General features: G+C 44.7%; 4 protein-coding genes across 5 annotated transcripts; 2 read left to right on the top strand and 2 right to left on the bottom strand.

Annotated features, from left to right (window-relative positions):
• Positions 1–386: 386 nt before the first annotated feature.
• Positions 387–6,372, top strand: LOC133912439 (cytochrome P450 714B3-like). Of its 2 annotated transcripts, none has more exons than XM_062355163.1 (5): positions 387–872; positions 3,575–3,801; positions 4,494–4,741; positions 4,914–5,259; positions 5,748–6,372. In XM_062355163.1, exons 1-5 carry the CDS (start codon positions 566–568, stop codon positions 6,177–6,179), a joined length of 1,560 nt encoding a protein of 519 aa, XP_062211147.1. In that variant the 5' UTR covers positions 387–565; the 3' UTR covers positions 6,180–6,372. The 2 variants fall into 2 exon arrangements, with proteins under 2 accessions (XP_062211147.1, XP_062211148.1); XM_062355164.1 differs by lacking the exon at positions 387–872 and adding an exon at positions 2,521–3,253.
• Positions 6,373–6,915: 543 nt separating this feature from the next.
• LOC133912440 (uncharacterized) lies at positions 6,916–8,120 on the bottom strand. Its single transcript, XM_062355165.1, has 2 exons — positions 7,866–8,120; positions 6,916–7,353 (listed from the first exon to the last, which is right to left on the bottom strand). The coding sequence occupies exon 2, from the start codon at positions 7,349–7,351 to the stop codon at positions 7,115–7,117; it is 237 nt and encodes a 78-aa protein (XP_062211149.1). The 5' UTR covers positions 7,352–7,353; positions 7,866–8,120; the 3' UTR covers positions 6,916–7,114.
• A 3,806-nt stretch (positions 8,121–11,926) lies between these two features.
• Positions 11,927–13,903, top strand: LOC133912438 (probable calcium-binding protein CML27). Its single transcript, XM_062355162.1, has 2 exons — positions 11,927–12,616; positions 13,581–13,903. Exon 1 carries the CDS (start codon positions 12,013–12,015, stop codon positions 12,574–12,576), a length of 564 nt encoding a protein of 187 aa, XP_062211146.1. The 5' UTR covers positions 11,927–12,012; the 3' UTR covers positions 12,577–12,616; positions 13,581–13,903.
• A 495-nt stretch (positions 13,904–14,398) lies between these two features.
• On the bottom strand, positions 14,399–17,088 carry LOC133910540 (uncharacterized). The gene is made up of 3 exons (XM_062352901.1): positions 16,882–17,088; positions 16,561–16,793; positions 14,399–14,784 (listed from the first exon to the last, which is right to left on the bottom strand). Exons 1-3 carry the CDS (start codon positions 17,086–17,088, stop codon positions 14,592–14,594), a joined length of 633 nt encoding a protein of 210 aa, XP_062208885.1. The 3' UTR covers positions 14,399–14,591.
• Between the last annotated feature and the right edge of the window lie 6,276 nt (positions 17,089–23,364).

Genomic DNA, 23,364 nt, shown 5'->3' with positions numbered 1-23,364 from the left:
GCCACCCTGTCGTCCCTATCCGCCCCACCTTGTCATCCCCATTCACGGTCTACCCCACCTCCGCCCTATATCATCGTCCTTGTCCACCCCACCTCCTCCCCATTCGAACCACAGTGCTATCCGTTGGATCTGCCACGCCCCACGTCGCCAGAGCCAAGTCACTGTTGAATCCACTTTGCCGCTGTAGCCACCGCTGGATCTGTGAGGTATGCCTTCTAGTTCTCCTTGCGGGTATACAGGCGTGTCTGCGGTTATGTGATGCTCATGGGCGGTGGATGCTATTGACATTTCTTACCCATGACAAGTAATAGGTGCGAGCGCGTATTTAGATATTAGCTCATAGACATATATTTGTATAGCTTCTACCCGTAAGTATCGTCCCCGTTGCCATCCTTAAACCTGGCCCCCCGATATATACGCTCCACCTATAGGCTATAACTACCCCTCTTCGTTCATCAGCAGACGCACTAACAACCTGACACTAGCTAAAGGTAAGTGTAGTGATCACTGATCAGGTGGCAGGGGCAAGGATCATAAAGAGAGAAACACGGCAAAGATAGCGAGGATGGAGGTGGCCACGGCGGTGAAGGTGCTGCTGAGCCTGTGCTGCGTGGCGGCGTGCGGCTTCGCCGTGTACCTGTACCACGTCGTCTGGGTGGCGCCGCAGAGGGTGCTCGCCGAGTTCAGGAGGCAGGGCATCGCCGGCCCGCGGCCGTCGTTCCCTTACGGCAACCTCGCCGACATGCGGGAGGCAGTGGCCGCCGCGAAGGCGGCGAGTGCGTCAGCACGCCGGAGCGCCGGCGGCCGCGACATCGTTCATGACTACCGCCCAGCCGTGCTGCCCTTCTACGAGAAATGGAGGAAAGAGCACGGTACGTACGTGTCTTCCAGCAACGCAAGCTTACATAACATTTGGTACTCACCCATTTGACATGCATGATTAATCGTTGCTTTGTTCTAATGGCCTTTCTTGATGCTTGCTTTGAAGTGTGCTATGGCCTATGATCCTTGCTTTAATTTGTTCTCTAGTTCTGCCGGTTAGTCTTGTTGTTTGACCTGTGTAGAGACATGATGTGCCAATTAATCGTTAGAAGAAGCCGAAACTGATTACATCTCTGAGCTAAGTAGAAGGTACTGGTGTTCACTCTTCTACCTACGTTCAATGAATGTGCTCTGTCAGCATGCAGATAGTAGACAGTGGAAAACGAGAAGATGGTAAAAAACACTAAATGTTGGTTCATTGATGAACCACTGGGTACCAACTGATGTACTTCGTCGGTCAAAAATACATCACATTTTTAATATTTTTTACAGTTTTTGGTGTGTAACTTTGATCATGATTATTATATTTTTAAACTAAATAAATTATTGTCGATCAAAATTTTAAAATTTTGATCGATCAAATCTTAATCAAAAGGATAAATATTTATAACTAGAATGAGTAACCAGCAGCCTATTGGATCTGACCCCGGCCCTAATATTGGTTAAGAAATCACTGAACCAGCAGATGGGTGGTACATGTTTAGCTCAATAATTGAGCCATCACTAAGTTGCCCACTCCACAGGAATGCAGCCATGTAGCAACAGAAGTTTCGCCGCTTTTTTTAATCTGCTGTCACCAAATGCCATTCCTTTCAAGGACCCGGAAATGATCGGTGCCGTCTAGTTGAACGATATTAAATTACCCAAAATAAATCCATCATTCCATTTCCATGTTGATATTACGCTAATTCTAGCTGCTGCAGCGTTAACAGCTCACTAAACTTGTTTTGAGGTCATTCCATTTCCATGTTGATATTAAGCTACTTTTGCTGTTGCCGATACTGTTCGACAGCAGGATAAGTTTGGTGAGGTGACCATCGCCATGTACAACCAACACCTTAGACTCTAGTAGAACGGAGAGACGTAGCGTGACGACAAACGTACAAGATATGGATTGAGGCGACGATTTGGTTTTAGATCATGTCCAGTAGCTTTGGCAAAATGCTAAAAGGCAGGGTTGGGGTCTTGGGATCATCGCCAAGTAGGAGTATACGCACCATGTGTAACCGTGCTTCCCTGAAAATAAGCTGCTTGTTCTTGGTTGGTGCATGAATTAACAACCTGATGCAGACCGATCTGCAATTGTTTACACTACATGTAGCACAGTTGCAGTGTAGTATCACAGATTCACTGGCAAAGCTCCTTTTGGAATGCACCAACTCTACAGCAAAACTCACCTTCAAGCTGCATCTTTCAGATAAATTTTCGTTGCTTTCTATTCTTCATAAATGGCACACCAACGTACAGCCGCAACGCCCAAAGAGTGGCTGCAGCAAGTAACCATCCAAAAACATTTGCACAATCGGGTCACGTCATATCTGTTCCTGGGATCCGTCGAACATTACTCACTCCCCAGCGCGATCCGGGCGGGGGGCGCGTCAATGTCACGCGCGCGTGATCCGGGCGGGGCGCGCGTGGCCGCACGCGCGGGCAGGTGGGGGTGGGGTTGGGGGCGTGGCCTGCGTTCTTGCCTGTCCCTCTTGCGCCCACCCCGTCGCACGGCGCGCCACCGCCAGTCAGGCTGGCTCGGGGTCCAACTGTTGCGATGTGATCCCGCATTCCTCGACGAGAGAGACGGACGGGATGGGAATGTGATTGGATGGGAACAGCCACCGCGAGAGGGGACAACGGACCGAGAGGTCGGTCTCCTTCGGTTAGTTACTTTTTTTTTACCTCAATAATGGATTCAATATGTAGTATCCGAACACACGTTTAAATATGACCTACAACTTATATATACATCTTTACTAAAGATATTTACGAAACCTACAACTTCATAAACAACGAACACGTCACGTTTTCATTATTTACATGACAAGTCCCACAGCTAGGCCGAGAACCGGTCGTTCGCCCACTGGGGAAACAACCAACTTCGGTTAGCTACTTGTTTGGCTGCGGAGCGCTTGTTGGCTCGTCCGGGCATGCGTGCCCCCGGCTGCTCCTGCTCCCGATGGAAAGAAAAGTCGCGCGGTTTCGGATGACGGGACGGGCAGGTGGAGCGGCGGGGCTCGCGCGCGCGGAAGCGGAGGACTGTTGGTGCCCACCGCCGTGTCGGCTTCCCGGCGATCCTGCTGATATTTTCCGTGAAAATATCGGGGAGTGGCCGGAAATTCGCAAGCCGATATGGCGATATCCCCCTCGTACCATGAAATTTGTTTTTCTGAAGCCAGATCACACGATCCTTTCCGGGGGAAAGGAAAAAAGAAACCAGGTCACAAGAACTGACTTATAATTATAAAACGCAGGATGACCAAGATGATTAGTTTTGCAGCTTTCTTAGTTACTGTAGTACTATAGCAGTCTGTTGGCATGACTAGATCCATAGTATTTATTTTCCGTAGTATATGATGTAACAACTCCGTGGCTGGACCCGTGCCCACATCTATTTACTACTTAATGAAGATCCATAACTCATTCCCATGAATCTAGTTTACTCTAGCAGTTTATTTAGCAACTAGTCAGGCAACCATTGAGGCAGCATCAGGCTTAGAACGAGCCTGAGCTTACGCTGTCCGGTTCTACTGAAATGCAGGTCCGATATTCACTTACTCCATGGGCAACGTCGTATTCCTTCACGTTAGCCGGCTCGACGTGGTCCGGGACATCAACCTCTGCGTGTCGCTGGACCTCGGCAAGAGCTCCTACCTCAAGGCGACGCACGAGCCCCTCTTCGGCGGGGGGATCCTCAAGTCCAACGGCGAGGCCTGGGCGCACCAGAGGAAGATCATTGCCCCTGAGTTTTTCCTGGACAAGGTCAAGGTATGAGCATTACACAGTCCAGGCATTCAATTAGTAATCTCAATGTGCTGTGCCAATAAAAGAATAATTGTATGGAATTCATGGTTATGCATTCAGAGTTTCAGGTCAATATGACAAATCAAAACTATTAAGACCCAGCATGTTTCAGATGTTGCTCACTTGCTCAAAGCTGGCATGTTTAAAGAGACATGGATTTTGAAGCCTCTCAACTGAGACATGGATTGCACAAACAGATTTAAAGGCCATCTGTGGATACATTTCAAAGGTTTCAGAAAGCTACAGGAGCATTAAAAGCTGTTATTGCTCGTCTATATTTTGCCGCTTATTTGCAAACATAATTCAGAATGACAGTTCAATAACGTAGCTGGCATCAAAACCTGCAACATTCTGATCCAGCTAGACAATGTGTGACAAAGATTCTAACTAGGACACTCCAAACAGCAAGACTACAATATTCTGATCCAGCTAGATAATGTGGGATATGATTCTAGTTAGGACCACTTCCAGCAACTCTGCATTGTTCCTGAGCCATATATTACAGTCATTTAGTTCATTAGTTGGATGCAAAGTTTTTTTTTCTTACAGTGGCCACTGGCAAGTAAATTATAATTTAGAGATCTGAGAATAGCAGACAGCTAAACAACCATTAATTTTTACATGTTAGCCTAACTTTTACGTTTTCACATACTCAGGGCATGGTGGATCTAATGGTCGATTCTGCACAAACGTTGTTGAAGTCATGGGAAGAGAGAATTGACAAAAATGGAGGGATAACAGACATTAAGATCGACGATGATATTAGGGCCTACTCTGCAGATGTGATCTCTAGGACGTGCTTTGGAAGCAGCTACATCAAAGGAAAGGAAATCTTTTTGAAGATCAGAGAATTACAGCAGGCTGTGTCCAAGCCAAATGCGCTAGCTGAAATGACTGGCATAAGGTTAGGGGGGAACAGAACTATTTAATTAGTAACATATGAAAACTACTCAATTAGTAACATATGACAAAGTACATATTGTTTTGTGCCGGGAAAAAAATTGATATTGTTGTTGATCCAAAGCAATACATTAATTCAAAATGACCTGTACGAGTCAAATTTTATATGCTTGCAGGTTCTTTCCCACAATGAGGAACAAGCAGGCATGGGAGCTTCACAAAAAAGTCCACAAATTGATTCTAGAAATTGTAAAGGAAAGTGGAGAAGACAGCAACTTACTGCGTACAATTCTTCACAGTGCAAGCAGCAGCAAGGTGGACCACTCCGAGGCAGAGAACTTCATAGTTGATAACTGCAAGAGCATCTATTTTGCAGGATATGAGAGCACAGCTGTCACAGCTGCCTGGTGTCTAATGCTCCTTGGACTGCACCCAGAATGGCAGGATCGTGTCCGAGAAGAGGTGCATGAAATCTGTGGAGGCCGGCTAGTAGATTCCCAGTCACTTCAGAAAATGAAAAATGTATGCTCCTCTCAAAATCATATCTTCTTTATACGCAGTTTCAGCAATTATGTGTTTTAATCTTGCAGAAAGAAGATATCTGAGACCACTGCACTAGTGAGTTCTAGAAGCTTTTAATTTGATCCCTTATTTAATGCTTATAAGGATACATGGTAATGTAGCGAGTCATAAGTAAGCTTATTCAGGAACTGGTTCAAACTATGCATATCAAATTGAATCAAAATGACAAGTTAAGCATGAGCAGAAGTAAAACAGCTTACAAAAGTAATATCCTCTCTGTAATAAAAATGGCAATTAGTACATTACTATTAATTTTTGGTCTATCAAATTTTGGGGGAGGTGAGGGCCGTGTACTTAGTATATAGCAGCATACTTTATCTGTGAGCATGTTACCTGCCTAAACATCCATACTTGCTCTTTGTCAGCAAATTGATCTTGTTCTAACTTCTAAAAGGGCTCTTACCTCCTGATCCTTTTTGCCAATGTAGTTGACAATGGTAATCCGGGAAACATTGAGGTTGTACCCAGCAGGAGCCTTTGTATCAAGGCAGGCCCTCCAGGAACTGACGCTAGGTGGTGTGCATATACCAAAAGGTGTCAACATCTACATCCCTGTCTCCACAATGCATCTGGACCCCAAACTATGGGGTCCAGATGTGAAAGAGTTCAACCCAGAGCGCTTCTCTGATGCTCGACCCCAGCTATATTCATACTTGCCATTTGGCGCTGGGGCTCGGACCTGCCTTGGCCAGGGATTTGCTATGGCTGAGCTCAAGATCCTGATCTCTCTCATACTCTCCAAGTTTGTTTTGAAGCTCTCACCGAACTACGAGCATTCTCCAACACTGAAACTCATTGTGGAGCAAGAGTACGGTGTGGACCTCACTTTAACAAAAGTGCAAAGGGCGTGTAGAGCCTAAGAGCGACTCTGATCTGGGCACAATAATGTTAGTGGTCATACTAGGTGAGGGAGAAAAATTGTAATCTGATGAATGCTGTTTGGGGGAGAATTTGTACAGAGACAGCTCATACTATTCAGGCTTGATCTATGTTCATAATTAAGATGAAATATGTTGAATAAAGAGACAGTGCCAAATGAGTAAAATGACTTAACCCAATATTGTAATTTGTAGCTATTAAAGGCCAGTACCAAAATGCAATATATACTGAAAACATTAAGGTGTTAATGCACGACTATTCAAGTTTTTGTAGCAAAAGGGATGCTGCATACCTGTCGGATGAACATAAATAAAACCTATCTGCAACTTGCCACTGAATTGATCATCGTCCCTTTTTCTTAACAGACCATCATCTGAAGTATTGCAAGGTACTGTCAGCATTGCTAACTGAGCAGTGATACTAGCTTGGACACAAAATATTTTTCAAAGAAAGGATATGCAATTGGTAAGTAGATGATAAAATGTAGATAATGCTAAATAGCGCAAAAGGTTTGTTTTATCACCACTCAACCTAAGGTAGGAGGCAATGAATCCCATCGTAAGCAGTATCCAAATGTCAAACAACACAAATATTAACATGTGAGTAAGCCAGCATAAAACACACCAATAAGCAACAAATGTGTCAGCAATTCAGAAGTAACACAAAGTAGAGATGCCCTCACATGCTGTATAGGACAAAATTTGAGCAAAGTGATCATACTTGCACACAACACACTTTGATGGTATAAATGTTCCAGAAATATTTTTCTGACCAGAACTAATTTACCATAATAATAACAGAAATCCACATTAGAGTCAACATGAACATATTTCCAGCAACTTTGAGTATAATTAACTTTTACATAATGCTGGAACTCATATCAATCCAACCCAACAGCTAAGACCAGAAAAAAGTCTCAGCCTGACACCAATTTCACAACAATGATAAGAACATTAAGAGCTATCAAGGGCATCCTCAGAAACTGTGTAGCGTAGATAAGCCCCACGATCTGGCCCTTCAACGACTTCGTTTGCCCATTTCCTGAGACTTCAGACATGTTCCATCCCCTAGGAGCAAGAAAGCGGTCTTCATTCAGTATCGCTAATGCATTTGCAAGAAGCAAAAAACCCTCCAGCAACGTCCATAGGCCCATTCCTGCATATCATAGCTCTGTTAGTTCGTATAATGTCCCTTCTTATGCCCTATTACCACCACAAGTCACCAAACATCATAAAAAAGGTAATAGAATACTCCATAGGTACGAATTCAACACAGCAAAAGGCAGCACCATCCTGCAATATACACATAACTAGACAAGAAGATACATCAAAGCATACAGTGTGGCTAGGCTCCACCCGCACCAGGTATGACATTGCAATTGAAGTGATAAACCATAAAAACTTCCAAGTAAACTACAAGCTTCACATGAGAAAGAACTCTCTGATTTCAGAGGCTCGGTTCAAGGGCACATCAATCCCATCTCGAATCGAGCCGAGAAACAACTGACCCGCGCGATCCAAATCACCGGGGCACCAACACGGAAGCGATATCGACCCCAAACGCCAGAAACGCAGTCTATAGGCATCCAGATCTGGCAGGAGAGGTCACTTGGCCGGCAGCGGAACGCATCTCAATCGGAAGCTAACAAAGGAAGAGGGCGGGCTTACCTTCAGAACTGGAGAGACCGCGGGGGCGCGAGGGATGACGCGAGCCGGCGAGGCGAGGCGAGGCGAGGAGAGGCGGGGGGAGGGCGGCGTGCCGGCCCGGCGAGGAGAGGTGACGCGGGGAAGGGAGGACGGGCGATGGGCGACGGCAGCCAAGGCCCGATGCTACGACGCTGCGTCTGTGAGGTTTCTTCGCGGTGCGTTCGAGTTCGACACGTTTGGATCGCAAATTGTCTGAACCCGACCTGCGCAGGCAGATCGAGAGTGAACCCCGGTTTACAGGTTATCCAGCCCAGTTCAGTCCGGATTACCCATGAAAAGGAAACCAATCTGCCCATTATCAGGCCTGATTCCCAGTGCACAGCCAGGACATTCCCGCCCATTCAAACGGCCCAACCGATCAGTGGAATATGCAAAGTTACAAAATAGAAGCCATCGTCCCATTTTTTTTTATTTACTCTTCCTCGATCGATTGAAATCAGTCGACCGAGTTAGGCCTATTTATTTAGCTCAGAATTATAATAAACAGTTTATAGATGGTGGATTATAATAAGTTAGATTATGATAAGCTGAAGAAAAATAAGCTGTGAGCTGTTTGGTAACCTAGATTATTGGTAAAAGTCTGCAATGCCCTCAACAGTGAGTGGGGGATTCGGGTGTAAGGTGGTAGGAGTGGTATTGGTAGGTAATTTCTTTTAAATTTAATAGGTAGTATAGTAAAATATCAAAATAAACTGAAATAAGCTCATTTTCACAGCTTATGATATTATTATAATTTGAGCTTCAGCTTATAATAATCTGGACAGATAAGCTAACTGTTTGTTTCAGCTCAGAACAAATAAGCTAGTTTATTATAATCTTGAGCTGAAATAAACAGGTTCTTAGGACTGTAGGGGTTAGAAATGCACTCAAGGAGGTAGACAAGCCAGACGGAGAAGACGAGTACAAAAGCGGTAGAGACACTACCGGCCACGGCCAAGTGACGGACATCCGACAGGCCAACGTCGAGGCGGGGCATAACATCTGCCTCAGTTAGCGTAGCAGGGGAGGCAGACCCGATGACGATGCTAGGGACGGGAGCAGGCAGGGGCAAGCATGCCGACAAGCACGCGCGCGAGAGAAAACGTGAGAAAGAGCGTGTCAAGATTAAAAAAAAATGATACCCGTCCGATTTAGATCCGATGGTTAGGGATCATCAACTGAAATCAAAAGCTGATTGAAAAATAATGTGACCCGTTCTTTCAACGAACTTCGTCATCCCATCTTTTAAATACAAGATTATGATACGGAAGAACATGACAGGCTTGGATCTGCTGATCTCACATCCTGCATCGTCCGGGGGGGAAATCACATACTGCAAGTGAGAACAACCTTTCTGCCTTCAGCCGTTACACCGCTATACCGCCTGGGCCTGTTGACGCCGGAGGTCGATTCAGCGGAATCCCCATGTTACACTTTTTGCTTTGGAAACGTACGCATTGGTTCTTCCGGATCCGGACTGCGAACGCGCCTCAATACCTCATGCTATTTGACCTGACGGAGAAAAATAAGCGATGCGTTTGGAGTCGAGAAGTTGATACGATGCACCATGACAACGAGCGATCGATGACGCTACCAGCCTACCACACCGCACGGACGGACTCCACGCGCCGAAACACGCTACCGAAGCAGCGTGTCCGCGTCGATCCCGCGGTAGTTAATAACAAGCGTCGTCACGTCTGGCAATGTCCTCAGAATGTACTTGCCCGCTTGGCGTTAGGTGACAGGCACGCGATGGCGACGTTGTCCCCGGCAACGCACCGGTAGTCAAATCAGGCACGGGAGCCACTGCCGGCTTAGCCCCGCGCCTACCACTACTTAAAGCAAACCGGGTGGCACGAACCGGTCGGCGCGCGCGCTGCCGAGTCAGAATATCAACGGCATGTGGCCCTCACGTTCGTCGAGACGACCGAACCGCGTTTACTACTACCACATGTGGCCCCACACATGCTAGGAGAGCGTCCGTCTTTCGCGTGGTGTTGCTCCAACATCCTTGAGCCTCCAACTTTTCGCACCAAGTCTGCCGTAGTTTACGGTTCCTTGAGCTTGATCCCCGCATCTGATGATCCTTTTTTCCTGGGGCATGACCGGTGCGTCGAACTTGATGTCGCTGTTACGACTCGCGACTCCGTAACATTTCTACTGAGACGGCCGCCGGCCGGCAGCTGAAATCGGTAGCACCTTGGTCCGTGCTCCGGTTCGTGGCCTTCGATTGACAATCTAGAAACAAACGCCTTCACTTACCTGCGTAGAGTTGAAGCCTCTCAGACTTATCGCCGCTCCTCCCCGTTGCCTCATCTAGATGAGGAGACTGTGGTGCGCGGCAGTTGTGCCTTCCACGATAAGCCATGGCTGGCGCCGAGCGTTGACAAGACGTGGGGAAGACGCGGTGCCAGGGGAGGAGTGGCCGGCCGCGCTCATGGCTTGCTCGCGCGGGCCGGCGACAGCTGCTAGCGACCGGAATGTCTCTTGTTCTTTTGGGGTATCTGATGAGACGAGACGGTGGCCTGACTCACGGGCACGTCGATGCCGATCGTCGTGTTCGGCAATTGTGAAATAATTCGGCGACACGGTTTCCCCCTCTCCCGTAGCCCCGGCGCGCGCTCGAGTAGTTTAATTTGCTGCAGTCTGGGAAATAATGCAGCGATGGGAGCCGCGTTGTGGCGCGGTGCCAGCCTAATCCGAGAGCCTTCCGGGATCGCCATTGGATGAATCAGCAACACATGGGGAGGTGGTCAACAACGCACAGTAGGATTGGAACAATCTCACCAACGAACTGATTGGGATATGATCTCTCCAACTTATTAATGAAGAACTGGCTGACCAAACAAGGACCTCGCACTCGCAGACCAGCACCGTAGAATCGATGCTTCCAAGTCTAGAACAACGTTTAATTAACGCTAGCTATAACAAGTCGACAACGTTGGAACGGAGGAACTGGAATTAGTCAATGCCTATACCTCCAAACGAAGAATTTGCGGTGGATAGTATGCAAGGCATTAGATGTATTTTTTCCAATTTTGCTTTTAACTAAGCAAAATTACGCATATATTTACTATTTAAAAAATACGTAGTGATTCTCATACCAGACAAGATGTCCTGCCTCAAGTACTGCAGACTACCCCTAAACTTCACAGGAATTACCCATCTCATATCACTCAACTTCTACTACTCCGCTTGCATGTGTTCTGCTCTCGGAAATCCCGCTCCAATGTTTCGCCTCTGGCTCTTGCGCCCGCTTGCCCAGGGAGCTACACGCCATGCACATCGACCACCTCCTGCAGCTCCTGATTGATACCCGCACATAAATAAGCCCAATGACTAGTGTTAATAATGATAAGCAACTTCATAATGCTAAAGTTCACCCTGAGGCTGGCATAGGTCTGTACTTTGATGCCATATGACCATATCATTTAGAATTATTTTTTAAAAAGTGGGAATATATGTAAGGATATTCTAGAGAAAGTTCCTAATTTGTCATCACAAGATAATATTTTTTTTCTATCCTATGAAATAAACTCTCTTATTTATCACTACTTTTGATTTTTATTCCTTTCCCGCCACTACCATTTATTAACATATAGAAAAAACATATTTATCATTAGAGAGGAGGACAGCCACCTCATGCGTGGCATCCGACGGCGAACGGTGAACAGCGATGGGGCTCAAGCCATAAACACTCTCCGAAGCTAGAACGGGCAAAAAGGAAAGGTGCTGAGAGCGAGTAGGACGGCTACATTGGGACCGTATCTTCATCATGGATGCCCACTCCAGCACTATGACCCGTAGCTATTCACTAATAATAGTAAATATGTTTTTTTTATCAAATGGATAATAATAATGAGGAATGAATGAAAATTAGAAACAACAATAAATAAGGAAGTTTATTTTATGTGAGGTCATAAATGAGATTACCTTATCTCTAATAGTAAATAAAGAATTTCCTCGATATTCTATTGGCCCTCAGCCTGAGACCTTGAGCTCCGGCCGTGTTCTCGACTCTCCCTCTATAAAAACCCGGCCTCACAATCGACACACTACGCGCTCCAGAAATATTCAATCCTCGCACCCGCAACGCCCAGCCAAAAAAGGGAAAGAGAAAGCTCAAGCAATGGAGAACGCCGCAGCCGTCCGCGCGAAGCCATCGCTGTCCAAGAAGCCCTCACCGTCGTTCCGCCTCCGCAACGGCAGCCTCAACACGCTGCGCCTGCGCCGCGTGTTCGACCTCTTCGACCGCAACGGCGACGGCGAGATCACCCTCGACGAGATGGCATCGGCGCTCGACGCGCTCGGCCTCGGCGCCGACCGCTCCGGCCTGGAGGCCACCGTCGGCGGCTACATCCCGGCCGGCGCCGCGGGCCTCCGCTTCGACGACTTTGAGTCCCTCCACCGCGCGCTAGGGGACGCGCTATTCGGCCCCATCCCGGAGGTGGAGACCGAGGAAGACGACGAGGGGGACATGAAGGAAGCGTTCCGTGTGTTCGACGCGGACGGCGACGGCTTCATCTCGTCCGCCGAGCTGCAGGCCGTGCTCAAGAAGCTCGGCCTGCCCGAGGCCCGGAATTTGGCCACGGTGCAGGAGATGATCTGCAACGTCGACCGCGACCTCGACGGCCGCGTCGATTTCGGCGAGTTCAAGTGCATGATGCAGGGGATCACCGTGCGGGGCGCTTAATGCCGGCGTCTGGCCTTCATCCTCTACTGCGTGTTGACATGTATGTATCTAGTGTAGAACGCTTTTCCTCCACTCGGCGCTTCTCCTTGATCGCGCTGTGAGAGTTCTTGCTATTCTTGGCTTTGCTCTGCCCCTGCTCGTAGTCTTGAGAATTTCGGGTAACAATCATGGCCATATGCCCACATGGATCGTTTCCTTTTTCTTGATTTATTTGTTTACATGTAAGAAGAACGTTGACCTTAACCAGTTTCCCTCCAAGTTTATCTTCCTTCACTTTCTTGGTGCTTTCGCTCACCTGCCTCTCCCTATCACCGCGTTTACGTATTCAGCATCATTTGAAAAGGTTATTTTAGAAAGAAATATGAGGATATATTATATCATACTTTGCACCTTATAATTCTTCCGTGTATCAGCGTTTATGTTAAATAATTAGCCAAAAATGTCTGGTTAATGAACAAATTGAAAATGGAAATGCCCACTTCCACAAAGAAGAGCTCTCTGGTTCTGCAAATATCTGCAACTATCACATGGTTCTTACTTCTTAGTAGTAAGATACTAAGAACTTAACTTAGCAATTCAATAACACAACTCATTACAATGCTAACAACTCATTAAAATTGTGATTCATCATTCGACGTACGAACATTATCCACATGCATGCACAAAATGGAGTGTTCGCAGAATTGCAGCTTCACATGGCTCATGTCTCTCCATGACTACCTACTAAGCACGTGAAGATTGCTACACCCTTTTTCTTTAGTGACAGCAAGCTAACCTAATATTCAAAGAAAACCCACTTCAAGACTGGTATACCAGCGAAACAAACGTTTTTTTTTTTAATTGGCAGCAAGGTAACTGAATATTAAAAGAAACCCACTTCCACATGCTTTCATGATGTGCAGCATTAATGCAGTTACATATCACTTTGTTTCAATTACTATGCATTTCGTTTTCAGCTAATTTTTTCGTGAATCATCAGACATTGATTTCTCTTGATTCTGCAGGTTCAGGACCATCTAAAGATTGGAGGAGGAGCAATCACAAGGCCAGTAACTTGTGTTAGGTTGTTAAGTATTAGGGTTGTGTTACTGTTAGTTCGGTTGCTTGCTGCTTGGGAATTAGTCATGTCATGTGTTGTCAAATGCAGGTGATGACATTTTATTCCAGTGTGTTCTAAGTTCTAACTGTGGTGGTTTTATCCTTCGCTGATGTAGGTATTGTGATCCTGTTGTGTCTCCCTTGCTCTCATAAGTTTTCTGAACATGAGAAATCTATCTCATCTTTCTGTTGATTAAAATCTTAATATGCATATGATCGATGTAATTTACCCCCTGCGTTGGCGCAGTTATTCATATGATTCAGTACTTGTCAGTTTTTTAGTGTGTCTACAAAACCAACAGGCCGGAGTAATAAATACTATATGACATCTAGGAACACTATGCTGTCCGCGGGTCTCAAAAGAATCACAAATTAGTGGTGTCAAAATGTGCCTGAGCCCAAGTCCACGGTGATTTTAAAATTGACGAGGTGCCAATGGGCTTTTCTGTCGGTTTAGACTTTGCATTATTACATATGACTATTAGTAGTGGCGTCATATCAATGGGATAAAAAAAATGCATGACTATTAGGGGATTAAGTTTAAACTCTTATTTTCCATGATTGATATCTCCAGTTTGTTTACATCACCGCTGTAATTGCCGGACAGGAAACCGTGTGTGCATTAAGGATTTACATGGTGCTGGCCCAGAACTCAGAAGTACATTTTTGGCCTGTTAGACTGGCATGACCTGCATGAATGTGTTTCCATAAAGAAAATATATCATCAGCCACAACAGAGCCACGATTTTTCTCAAAAAAACCCACTAATTATTTGGTAGTACCAAAACTCTGCGACTAGTGTAACTAACTGTACTCGCAAACCTCAAGGACTACATAAGCAGCGTGAAAATAAAAAATTACATTCATCACTTACATGGAAGAAATCTTACATTGCTCACGTGGATTGCTACTTATCTCTACGCCGTGCCATTGCTGGACTTCGGGGGCAAGAAAGGCTCCCACCATCCAAACTCATATTTAGGGTATGGAGCTGTCCATTTCTCAGGATTTTCAAATTTCAACTCAACAGGATTAGAAGTCAATGCCTCTTCAACTGATTCTGCATCGAACTGGTCCGCTAAGACCCTGTCTAGCCTCAGCTTCATGAAACTGGCAACATAAAAGAGAGTGAAATGAAGAGCATTAAGAGTTCAGTATTGCAGGCATGCTACATCAACTGAGCAATAGACAACCATACTACTAGAGATAAAAACATAAAATGGGTGCAGATGCTGATTATCTCAGTTAGAAACTGGCTTATGAATTATGACTAGTCATATTGATAGCAGCAAGACAAAGATGGTTGCGGCGATTTATACCGCGTCGGCACAGCATGACAAGTCAACAAGAAATGGAAATGCACTAGGTCACAAACAACATAATCTTAGCAGTATCATGTTCCATGCTCCAAATTTGGTCGTGTTTATTTTCACTCACTTTACCATCTAATCACTATGGTTGTATCAGGAATTCAGGATCAGGTCCTACCAGTTAGTGAAAGGACAAAAAGGCATTCTTATTTCTTAGACGCTACTTTCCAATATTAAGAATTCATGGTATAGTCCAAGGATCCAACATCAGAAGATAAAAGGGGGAAAATGCAGGGATACTCCAAAATTTTAAAGAAATGTCAAGCAAAACTTTGGAAAATGCTTTCATAAAATTTAGCACTTAAACAGGACTTGACCGTATACAGGAAGTGTGAGCGAACAGTGTATGCGATCTTCCAGGCAATTTTACAGTTTCTCCAGTGAAATCCATGTGGGCAGACCTGACCAGTCACTGTAGCTACACATTCTCATACTTAAATCTTGTTGTGGGGAATGGTACCACGTTAGCCCCCGTCTCTTGACTTTGACCATAACAGTCGATCCCAAAGGCAAAGTAACAAGGCTAATATAAGACAAAGATGTTTTCCTTTATGCACTGCAGAGGTTAGGCTCAAGTACAGTGGCATCAAAGCCCAAAGGGCAAAGCCCAGATGCAAGGACCGGGGGACGGAAGCGGTAGCGAAGCCCAAGTGACGAAGCCTGGAGGTGAGAACCGAAGGATGAAGGGGTGCGACGAAGCCCTGAGGGTGAAGGGAGGCGGCGCAAGGACCTTCGACAAGAGGGCGAAGGCTTGCCCGAGAAGGAGCCTGTGGGTTAAACCGAACCTGGCCAGAAGTGACTAGAGGGAGCTCGCCAATAGCCCTGAAAGAGGCTCGGTGCGGGCCCCTTTAGGACATGTGTTAGGATTAGATAGCATAGGACACTATAGATGTACAATGACTGTGATACCCCAGGAATATCCTAGGATATTTCTTAGTGTTAGAAGGGATATTTATGTGGATAAGGGATACAAATGTAATGATGATAAAAATGGTTGAGGTATGACTATAAATACCCCTTCCTAACTAATGTAATAAGGAGAGAATAACAATTATTACGCTCACTGTTACGAGTAGTGTTCACTGTGTTGCGATCACGATCTCAACAAATCCAAACTCTTTCTAAAAGGGAATACTTGGATCTGAATTAACTGAAGTAGTCAATTTTCAGCATCCCTATTTTCCACCGAGTCAGCACATTCAAAGGTCACTTGTTGATGACTGTGGAACAAATGTTACTATGTTTCAGGATCACCAAGGAGGTATTGCCGTGCCTAAACCCACGTTTGGGCACCTTTGACTGCCGACAATAAACACATTACGGCTAGCTGGCAGGGTGTTTGACAGTTACAATCGGAAGGACCCGGATTACAATGCCGTATGTGATGCATGGCAATTGCATATTGGCACGGCACCTATTATGAAGCAAGCACTCACATGGAATTACTACCAGGCAAGCATGCATTGGGATGGTAAATAGTAACTGAGCACTGCTCGATCGACGGACAGGCACTTACGTGATCCAGTTACCGTCGGTGGAGACAAGCGCCGCGGCAGGGCGTTTGAGGCGCTTGTTGATGTTAGGGAACCTGTCGAGGAACTTTGGCTCCACCACGAGCCAGAAATCGCGATCCTTGTTGCGCTCGGCGTAGTTGCGCAGCTTCTCGGCGAGCTGCTCCTGGAAGTGCTCCTCCTCGTCCAGCATAAACTTGGCGTTCGCCACCAGGAAGTAGTACGTCTTCGGCCCCTTCTGCCGGAATGCCAACAGGATCACAGTGCGCGCGGAGTGGAATGCGAGAGAAGGGAATCAACCAGTCGTGCGTTGTTTGTTTGTTTACCTGCTCTGGAGGCTCGGCGGAGCCTTGCTGGTCGGAGTCGACCGCAACGGCGCGGCGGAGGCTACTGAACTGCCTCGGCGGGAAGGAGACGGCGACGGCCTGACGAGAGCAAGTAGCGGGCACGAGCCGTCCAGTCCACTTCGGTTCCGGTCCGACTCCATCAGCTGCGCATGGACTAGGCTCGTAACTGTCGTATGACGTAGTCATGACGTGTTCAGCTTAGCTACTACCGAATCTATGCGTAGCCATGACATAGAGAATGCAATGTACTGCACATCAGCTTATTCTCTTGGCAAAAAAAATCCGCTTGCAGATGCAGGAGAGGAGAGGAGACTGTTCAAACAAGGCGTACGGGCGCGTGTCTGTCTGCATGTGACTTGCCGCTGGTTCGTGCTTCCAGAGAAAAACAAGGTCGCGTCACGTGCAAAGCTCCTGCAGTTTCCTCCCTGCATTCATGCGATCCGGCTTTCGTGGAGCATATTACACCCTCAAAATCATCACGTATACCACCGGCCGTGAGTGCGTTCTCGGTTGGGTTCCCTGCCCCTACCTTGCGTCAGAACCACGCGTTCGTATAGCTGAACTCGATGGATTCGCCGATGCAATGCAATGCAAACTTCGCTTGCACGCGAGCACACAGCCGCATGTAAGCCACTCATCCATTTGCACGCAACAGCGGCAGCGGCCAGCACTACTGCATGGGCAGCAGCGGAGCATTAGGAAGTTTGTCTCATCCGAGTCTGTATATATATGAGAAATTTTTGTATCTGCTTATGTATTTTGTACATAAGTCCGTTTAGTTATCTTTATGGCGGATGAAACCTATATGAATCATTCTGGTTATACGATATGTTTAAATCGTGTTTCACTCGTATCCAGACTAGATAGATGCAGGTTGTATGGGCTACAATATTAATATGATTCACTTATTAGTCTTAAATTATAGGTTTATTACATCCATTTATATAAACAACTAAACACATTCACAAGTTCACTATATTCATCGTTACATCCACTTATATAACTAATTAAATATTCTTTTTAAAAGCTATACGACTTCCTCGAATAACTTCCACCCCCATTAAACTATACGATGTAATCTTTTTTTTACAAATAAACACACCTAGTGAGACGAGGATTGCGGCCCCAAATGTAGGCAAACACGGCTGTTGCTCCCTTATCGGCTACGCGTCTCCCGACTGCAACTGCCACCACTTTCTGGGCGCTGGCTCGGCCTAGCTCGGTGGCTGATCCATGCTGCGAAAAGCTAGCAATACTGTTTACCATCAATCTGTGGCAGCAACCAAGCAAAGATAAACAGGAGAGTATTTACGAGCGTAGTGTGTGTTGCGTAAAAGACGAAGAGGTGCATGCCATGGCAGAATAAAGATATAGTCGTCTAATCCCGTCCCTAATTGATAGGTAGTGTTTCATTTTTTGTTTTTTCAGAGAAAAAAGAAAACCATTATAGTCTCATCGGAACCTAGAACCAGTAATTTCACATGGATTTTTTTAGAAATCAATCATGTTCCGTATGAATTAGAGAAACCACCGATATAAGATCTTAGAAAGCATGAAACTGAACTTAAATATCACCACTAAACTTCTCATCGTGCGACTGTACTCCAAATAATTTTATACTTACTACTCGTAGTTATTAGGAGAGAGAGATAGGTGCCATGGTACTCTGTATGACTTTATACATCTTACTCATAGTTATTAAAAGAGATAGAGAGATAGGTATGACTATACTCCATATGGATCTATACTTCTGCTTATAGTTATTTCGTATTAGGCTATATATGTAGAGACCCTATGTGTGTGGTGCATCAACCGCCGGCGCAAAAGCAAAGGCCAAGGAGGTAGGAGAAGGATGTGACGTGCCTCTCGGTGGAAGCGAAGGAACAACGGACGCGATTAGCAACGACCTTTTTGTCTCTTCTTGCCGTTGCGCACACCGCTCGCAGGAAAAAAGCATGAATGTTGCTTTGCGTCGTCAGTGGTTTTGCTGGTGATCCATCCGTCGGACGGGAGCCATGCATGCCGTCGCAGGGAACGTTACGATCCGTGACAGCAATCCCCAAATGCACACCATGATTGCTCCGGACCGTGTCGCCGTTTTCCTTCGCCTAAACCTGATCCCCTGGGAATTATCCACTCTTGATCACGGGCAGCAATGGCAGCATGCATGCGCGGCATGGGCGGAGCTCCCTACGACATGCAGTATCTCGTTTTTATAAAGGGCACTCCGTACCTTGACGGGAGCAACGAGCAACTTTCCCAATAAACAAGAACAGTAAATTATGAACTTACTCCAATAAAGTGAGTAGTGACTACCACATCAAAGTGTGTTTAAGACACTAAATAAGCATCAGTTACGTACATGTACACAACCTTTTCGCTGTAAAATACTCACCACCTAATCGAGGGTTAGTAAGACCATTGTACGACATCGTTGGAAAATGGCTATACTATGATCCTATTAGGTAGATACCTAATTCTGAGATTTATATAATATTTAAAGTTTGTAAGATAAAATAAAGTGATTTAAATATTTATTTTAATCTAAAATAAAAATAAGATATTAAAAACCCCTTAAATTATCATAGATTTAATTTTAAGAATTTCTGAAATTTAAGATAATTAATTAAAAAACATTTTAAAACTAGAGCAATGTCAAATAAACTAGAAGTAAATCTGTACAGTCCATCCAAACATTGCCTGCATCTAGCAGCAATCACCAACGATGCTATGCCCATTGTTGGTACTACTATTTTGCTCGAGGCAGCTAGCTTTCTCACCACCTCTGTCAATCTCCTCACATGGCATCACATGAGGTAGGCCAACGCCTCTGAGACCTTTCCCAATCCTACAAACTATAGGGGCATTTCTTTCTGGGGTTAGATAAAAAGCTGAAGCGCGTCACATCTTCTTTTTCACACATGCATGCCCAACCTTACAACCAGAGGGCCCAAATGCTCACAGCTCACTGTCTTGATGAAACACGCTATTCTGACTTTAGTGTGTTCATTCCTGTACGATATACTCCAGTTTATACCCAATGAAATTACTATAGCTGTAGCACATCCAAATAGTACATCTAAAAAACAAAGGATTATCACTCCTTCCGTTTAAAAGAAGAATAAATGTGATTTTCGGTTGCGTGCCGTTAGATTTGATATTTCCTTTGTAATCAAGGCTGAAGATTTGAATATGGCAGCGCAAAGAAAAAAATGTTTAAAGAAATTTGTAGGTCATATCGATGTCTAAAACGGAACTCCTATAGTCTACAGGGACTAATTAGCTAAGCTACAGCCAGTGGCGGAGCTTCAACAAATATTAAGGGGGGGCAGTTCAAAAGATTCATCAACAAACTTATGTTAAAAACTAATTTATTACTTGATAAATACATGTTTACTGTGCATTACTAAGTATTTTTTTAAAGATAAGGAGGGGCCAAGGCCTCCCTTAGTCTCCATTAAGCTCCGCCAGTGGCTACAGCCCAACAGAGCTTTTCAATCAACACTTTAAAAAATGCATTTTTCTAACCCAGGCCACGCAAGTAGTAGCAGAGATATCCAGTGTGTCCGCAAAGGAAAATTGCTCGGTTTTGTAAATTCCCCGCAATGTAATGTTTTGTGGCAGTAATGCAGGATAAGCTCAGTATACAGAGAAAAGCTGATGGTGTAAGCCCTGTTTGTTTGGGCTTAGCCTTGTAAATAGTCAACTTATGGCTAGTTTCTCTTAAAAAGAGCTTATCATACCTTGGTTTAAAGTTTAAGCTAAGCTGTTTGATTAGGTTGTTTGGTAACTCGGCTTTTTCTAAGAACGAGTGGGAAGATTAATGCTACAGCTCTTTTATGGTGGTCCATGTTGAATAATTTGTGATATATAGAGCATATATAATATTCCACAAGTATAATTACAAGAATGAAAATTCGAGCTAGCTAAACACATGATAAGGTAGGGTAACAGCTGAGTAAGAGCAAAAACAAAGCAACCCTCCATGTGTAGCTTCAATAGCTGAATAACAACATGAATTAAAAGAGACAGTACCTCAACATTAGGACAGCAAGTGAACAAAGATGTTGCTCTCAAATTTAAGCTCAACAATTGGCCCCAAGCCTTTGAAGACTTGCTCCCAAATTGTTCTAATGATCTAATCAAATATTGGGCTATCCTTAAGATCTCAACTAACAAAAGGATCTTGGACAATATACCAAGCATGAGCACTGGATTGTGAGCTGTGCTAAACCAGAGGTATCCCAACAAATAATATTTGGTCATTACAAAAGTAATACTAGCAAACAGATGATGAAACCTACTGAATTTTACCAGTACAGAGCATATCCAGATATAAAAGAAACAAGCCATCACTGGAATCTGTGGCCAGAAGACCACCAACAGTGATGAAGATATCACTCAGATCAACACCTGAGACAAGTAAACTGCCGCACAGACCAACCACTAGTTCACAGCTCACACATCCACAATACCAAAGATCCTAATGCTATTGTTCTTAAGCAATAACCCAATATAAGACCAATTATATCATCACAGAGCATTTAGAATTCAGCATGCTGTACAGAATGTGAAAAGAGGATAAAAACTCACAGTGAAAGGAGATGAAGAGATTGAATAATCGGGGCAAGGCACGACTCGTCGGTCGCAGTCCCAGAAATCCGATTGCCCGCCGTAGCGCCGACAATAAGGAAGACGGAGATACAATCCCCAAACCACACTGCAGCCGGCATGTGTGGGCGAACTTCCGGCGTATGCAACTCCGGACCAACACCGCTCACTTCCAAATCTCCGAAAACCAAGTCTAGCCGAGAAAGACTCGGATTCAACCGGCCAAAGATCACTGGGAAGAAGAGAAGATTGGGGAAAAACTCACAGAGAGAATCCTCTTCATTGGTCTGCTCTTCAGAGAGGGGAAGGGGGAGGATCTATATCGGGGAACCTACACCGGCCGGCCGGATTCAAATCCAAACCGAATTGCAGCTCCTCCGGCTCCCAGGCGCACAGAGCGGACGACAGTTGCCGCCGCCGCACGCCCAGGTGCCCAGCCATCCCTTTTCTCCCTCTCTCTCTCTCTCGCAACCCTAGCAGCCAGCTGCCTTTTAAGGCTAAGAAGCCATGGGCTGGGCCAAACCACGAGCTCAAGCCCATATCAGCTGCAAGATTCAGCCCAGAATAGTTCCAGCACATTGAAAATTTCAGAAATATATGCAACAGTCCATACTACCTAGATGTAGAGATAGTATAAATTTAATCTGGCGATTCATGTAATTAGAAATTTTAGTAATTATGACAATTTTGTTAAAATTACTCACCATGTTTTTGCTAATAGAAAGATCGACGCCGCAAACGTCGCAGACATCGGATCGCTAACCCTAGCCAATGAATAGCAAATGAACTCTCATACCAAATGCAGATTGAAATGTTAAAACGGCAATGAAATATTACTCTATTTAGAGACATATAACTGCAGTTAATTACTTTCATACCACGTATTTTTCTCTCTAAAATAACTCTAATACTACCATACTACTCACATATACTACCTATACTACCGGTGAGAAATAAATAGTATCATGACTAATCTGGACCGTTGAACTTAAAAAATAGATTTCTCATATTAATTTTTGACCATGTAAAATTTCTCTAATGCTAAATGACTTAATGAATGGCAGTGGTAGGTAATTTTCATTAAGTTTATGGTCCTAGACTAGTTCTAAACCGCAAATGCCTGAAAAAGCATCTCTAAGATGATTTAGGTTTATTTTGTAGAGTGGCTTAGGCTTTTAAAAAAAATCAAGTTGGAAAACCTCTAATTTATTTAGGCTTATGGCTTTTTTTTTAAGTTGAAGCCTAAAAATGTGCTAACTCGGATATGATTCCTCTTGCATGTGAAAACGCTAGGCAGGAGCAAGCAGACAGGCCAATATCTCACTGACTAGAGCTACAGGGTGGCAACCATACGGATAAAAATTGAATCTTTCACCCGTGAGCCATGCATTCTTGAAACTCTTATCCATCTTTTTCTACATTACAGTTGTGCCCATCCTGTTGGCACTCTATTGGTCTTTTCTACAACAGAAAGCTTCATCCTTTGCAGGCTATTTTGCACCTTAAAAGGAGATTGGCTCTTCCCTTCTCTATGAAGATTACCATTTTGCTATCCTAATGTATTTGGAAACAGAGGAATGATTGGATCTTTAATAATAAAGACCTAAGTGTGCAATATTGTAAGGATAACTTTGTTTAAGAATTTGCCATGATTATCCATAGAGCAAAGGAGAAAAATAAACAAAAAATGTCTATATGGCTAGCAACTATTCTGTAATCTCTGATCTTGTTGTCTTTGTTTTTCCTTTTGTACAGACTTTCTTGTTTTTTAATTTCATTTTTCAGTAGAGGTTCATCCCTCATATTTCATCAAAAAAACCATACGAATAAAATGAAGAAACAAGATAAAAT

This window comes from Phragmites australis, chromosome 3, assembly GCF_958298935.1.
Source record: "Phragmites australis chromosome 3, lpPhrAust1.1, whole genome shotgun sequence".
Classification (NCBI taxonomy): Eukaryota; Viridiplantae; Streptophyta; class Magnoliopsida; order Poales; family Poaceae; genus Phragmites; species Phragmites australis.
Note: the sequence above shows the minus strand (reverse complement) of the source record. Positions and strands in the feature narration are given on the sequence as shown.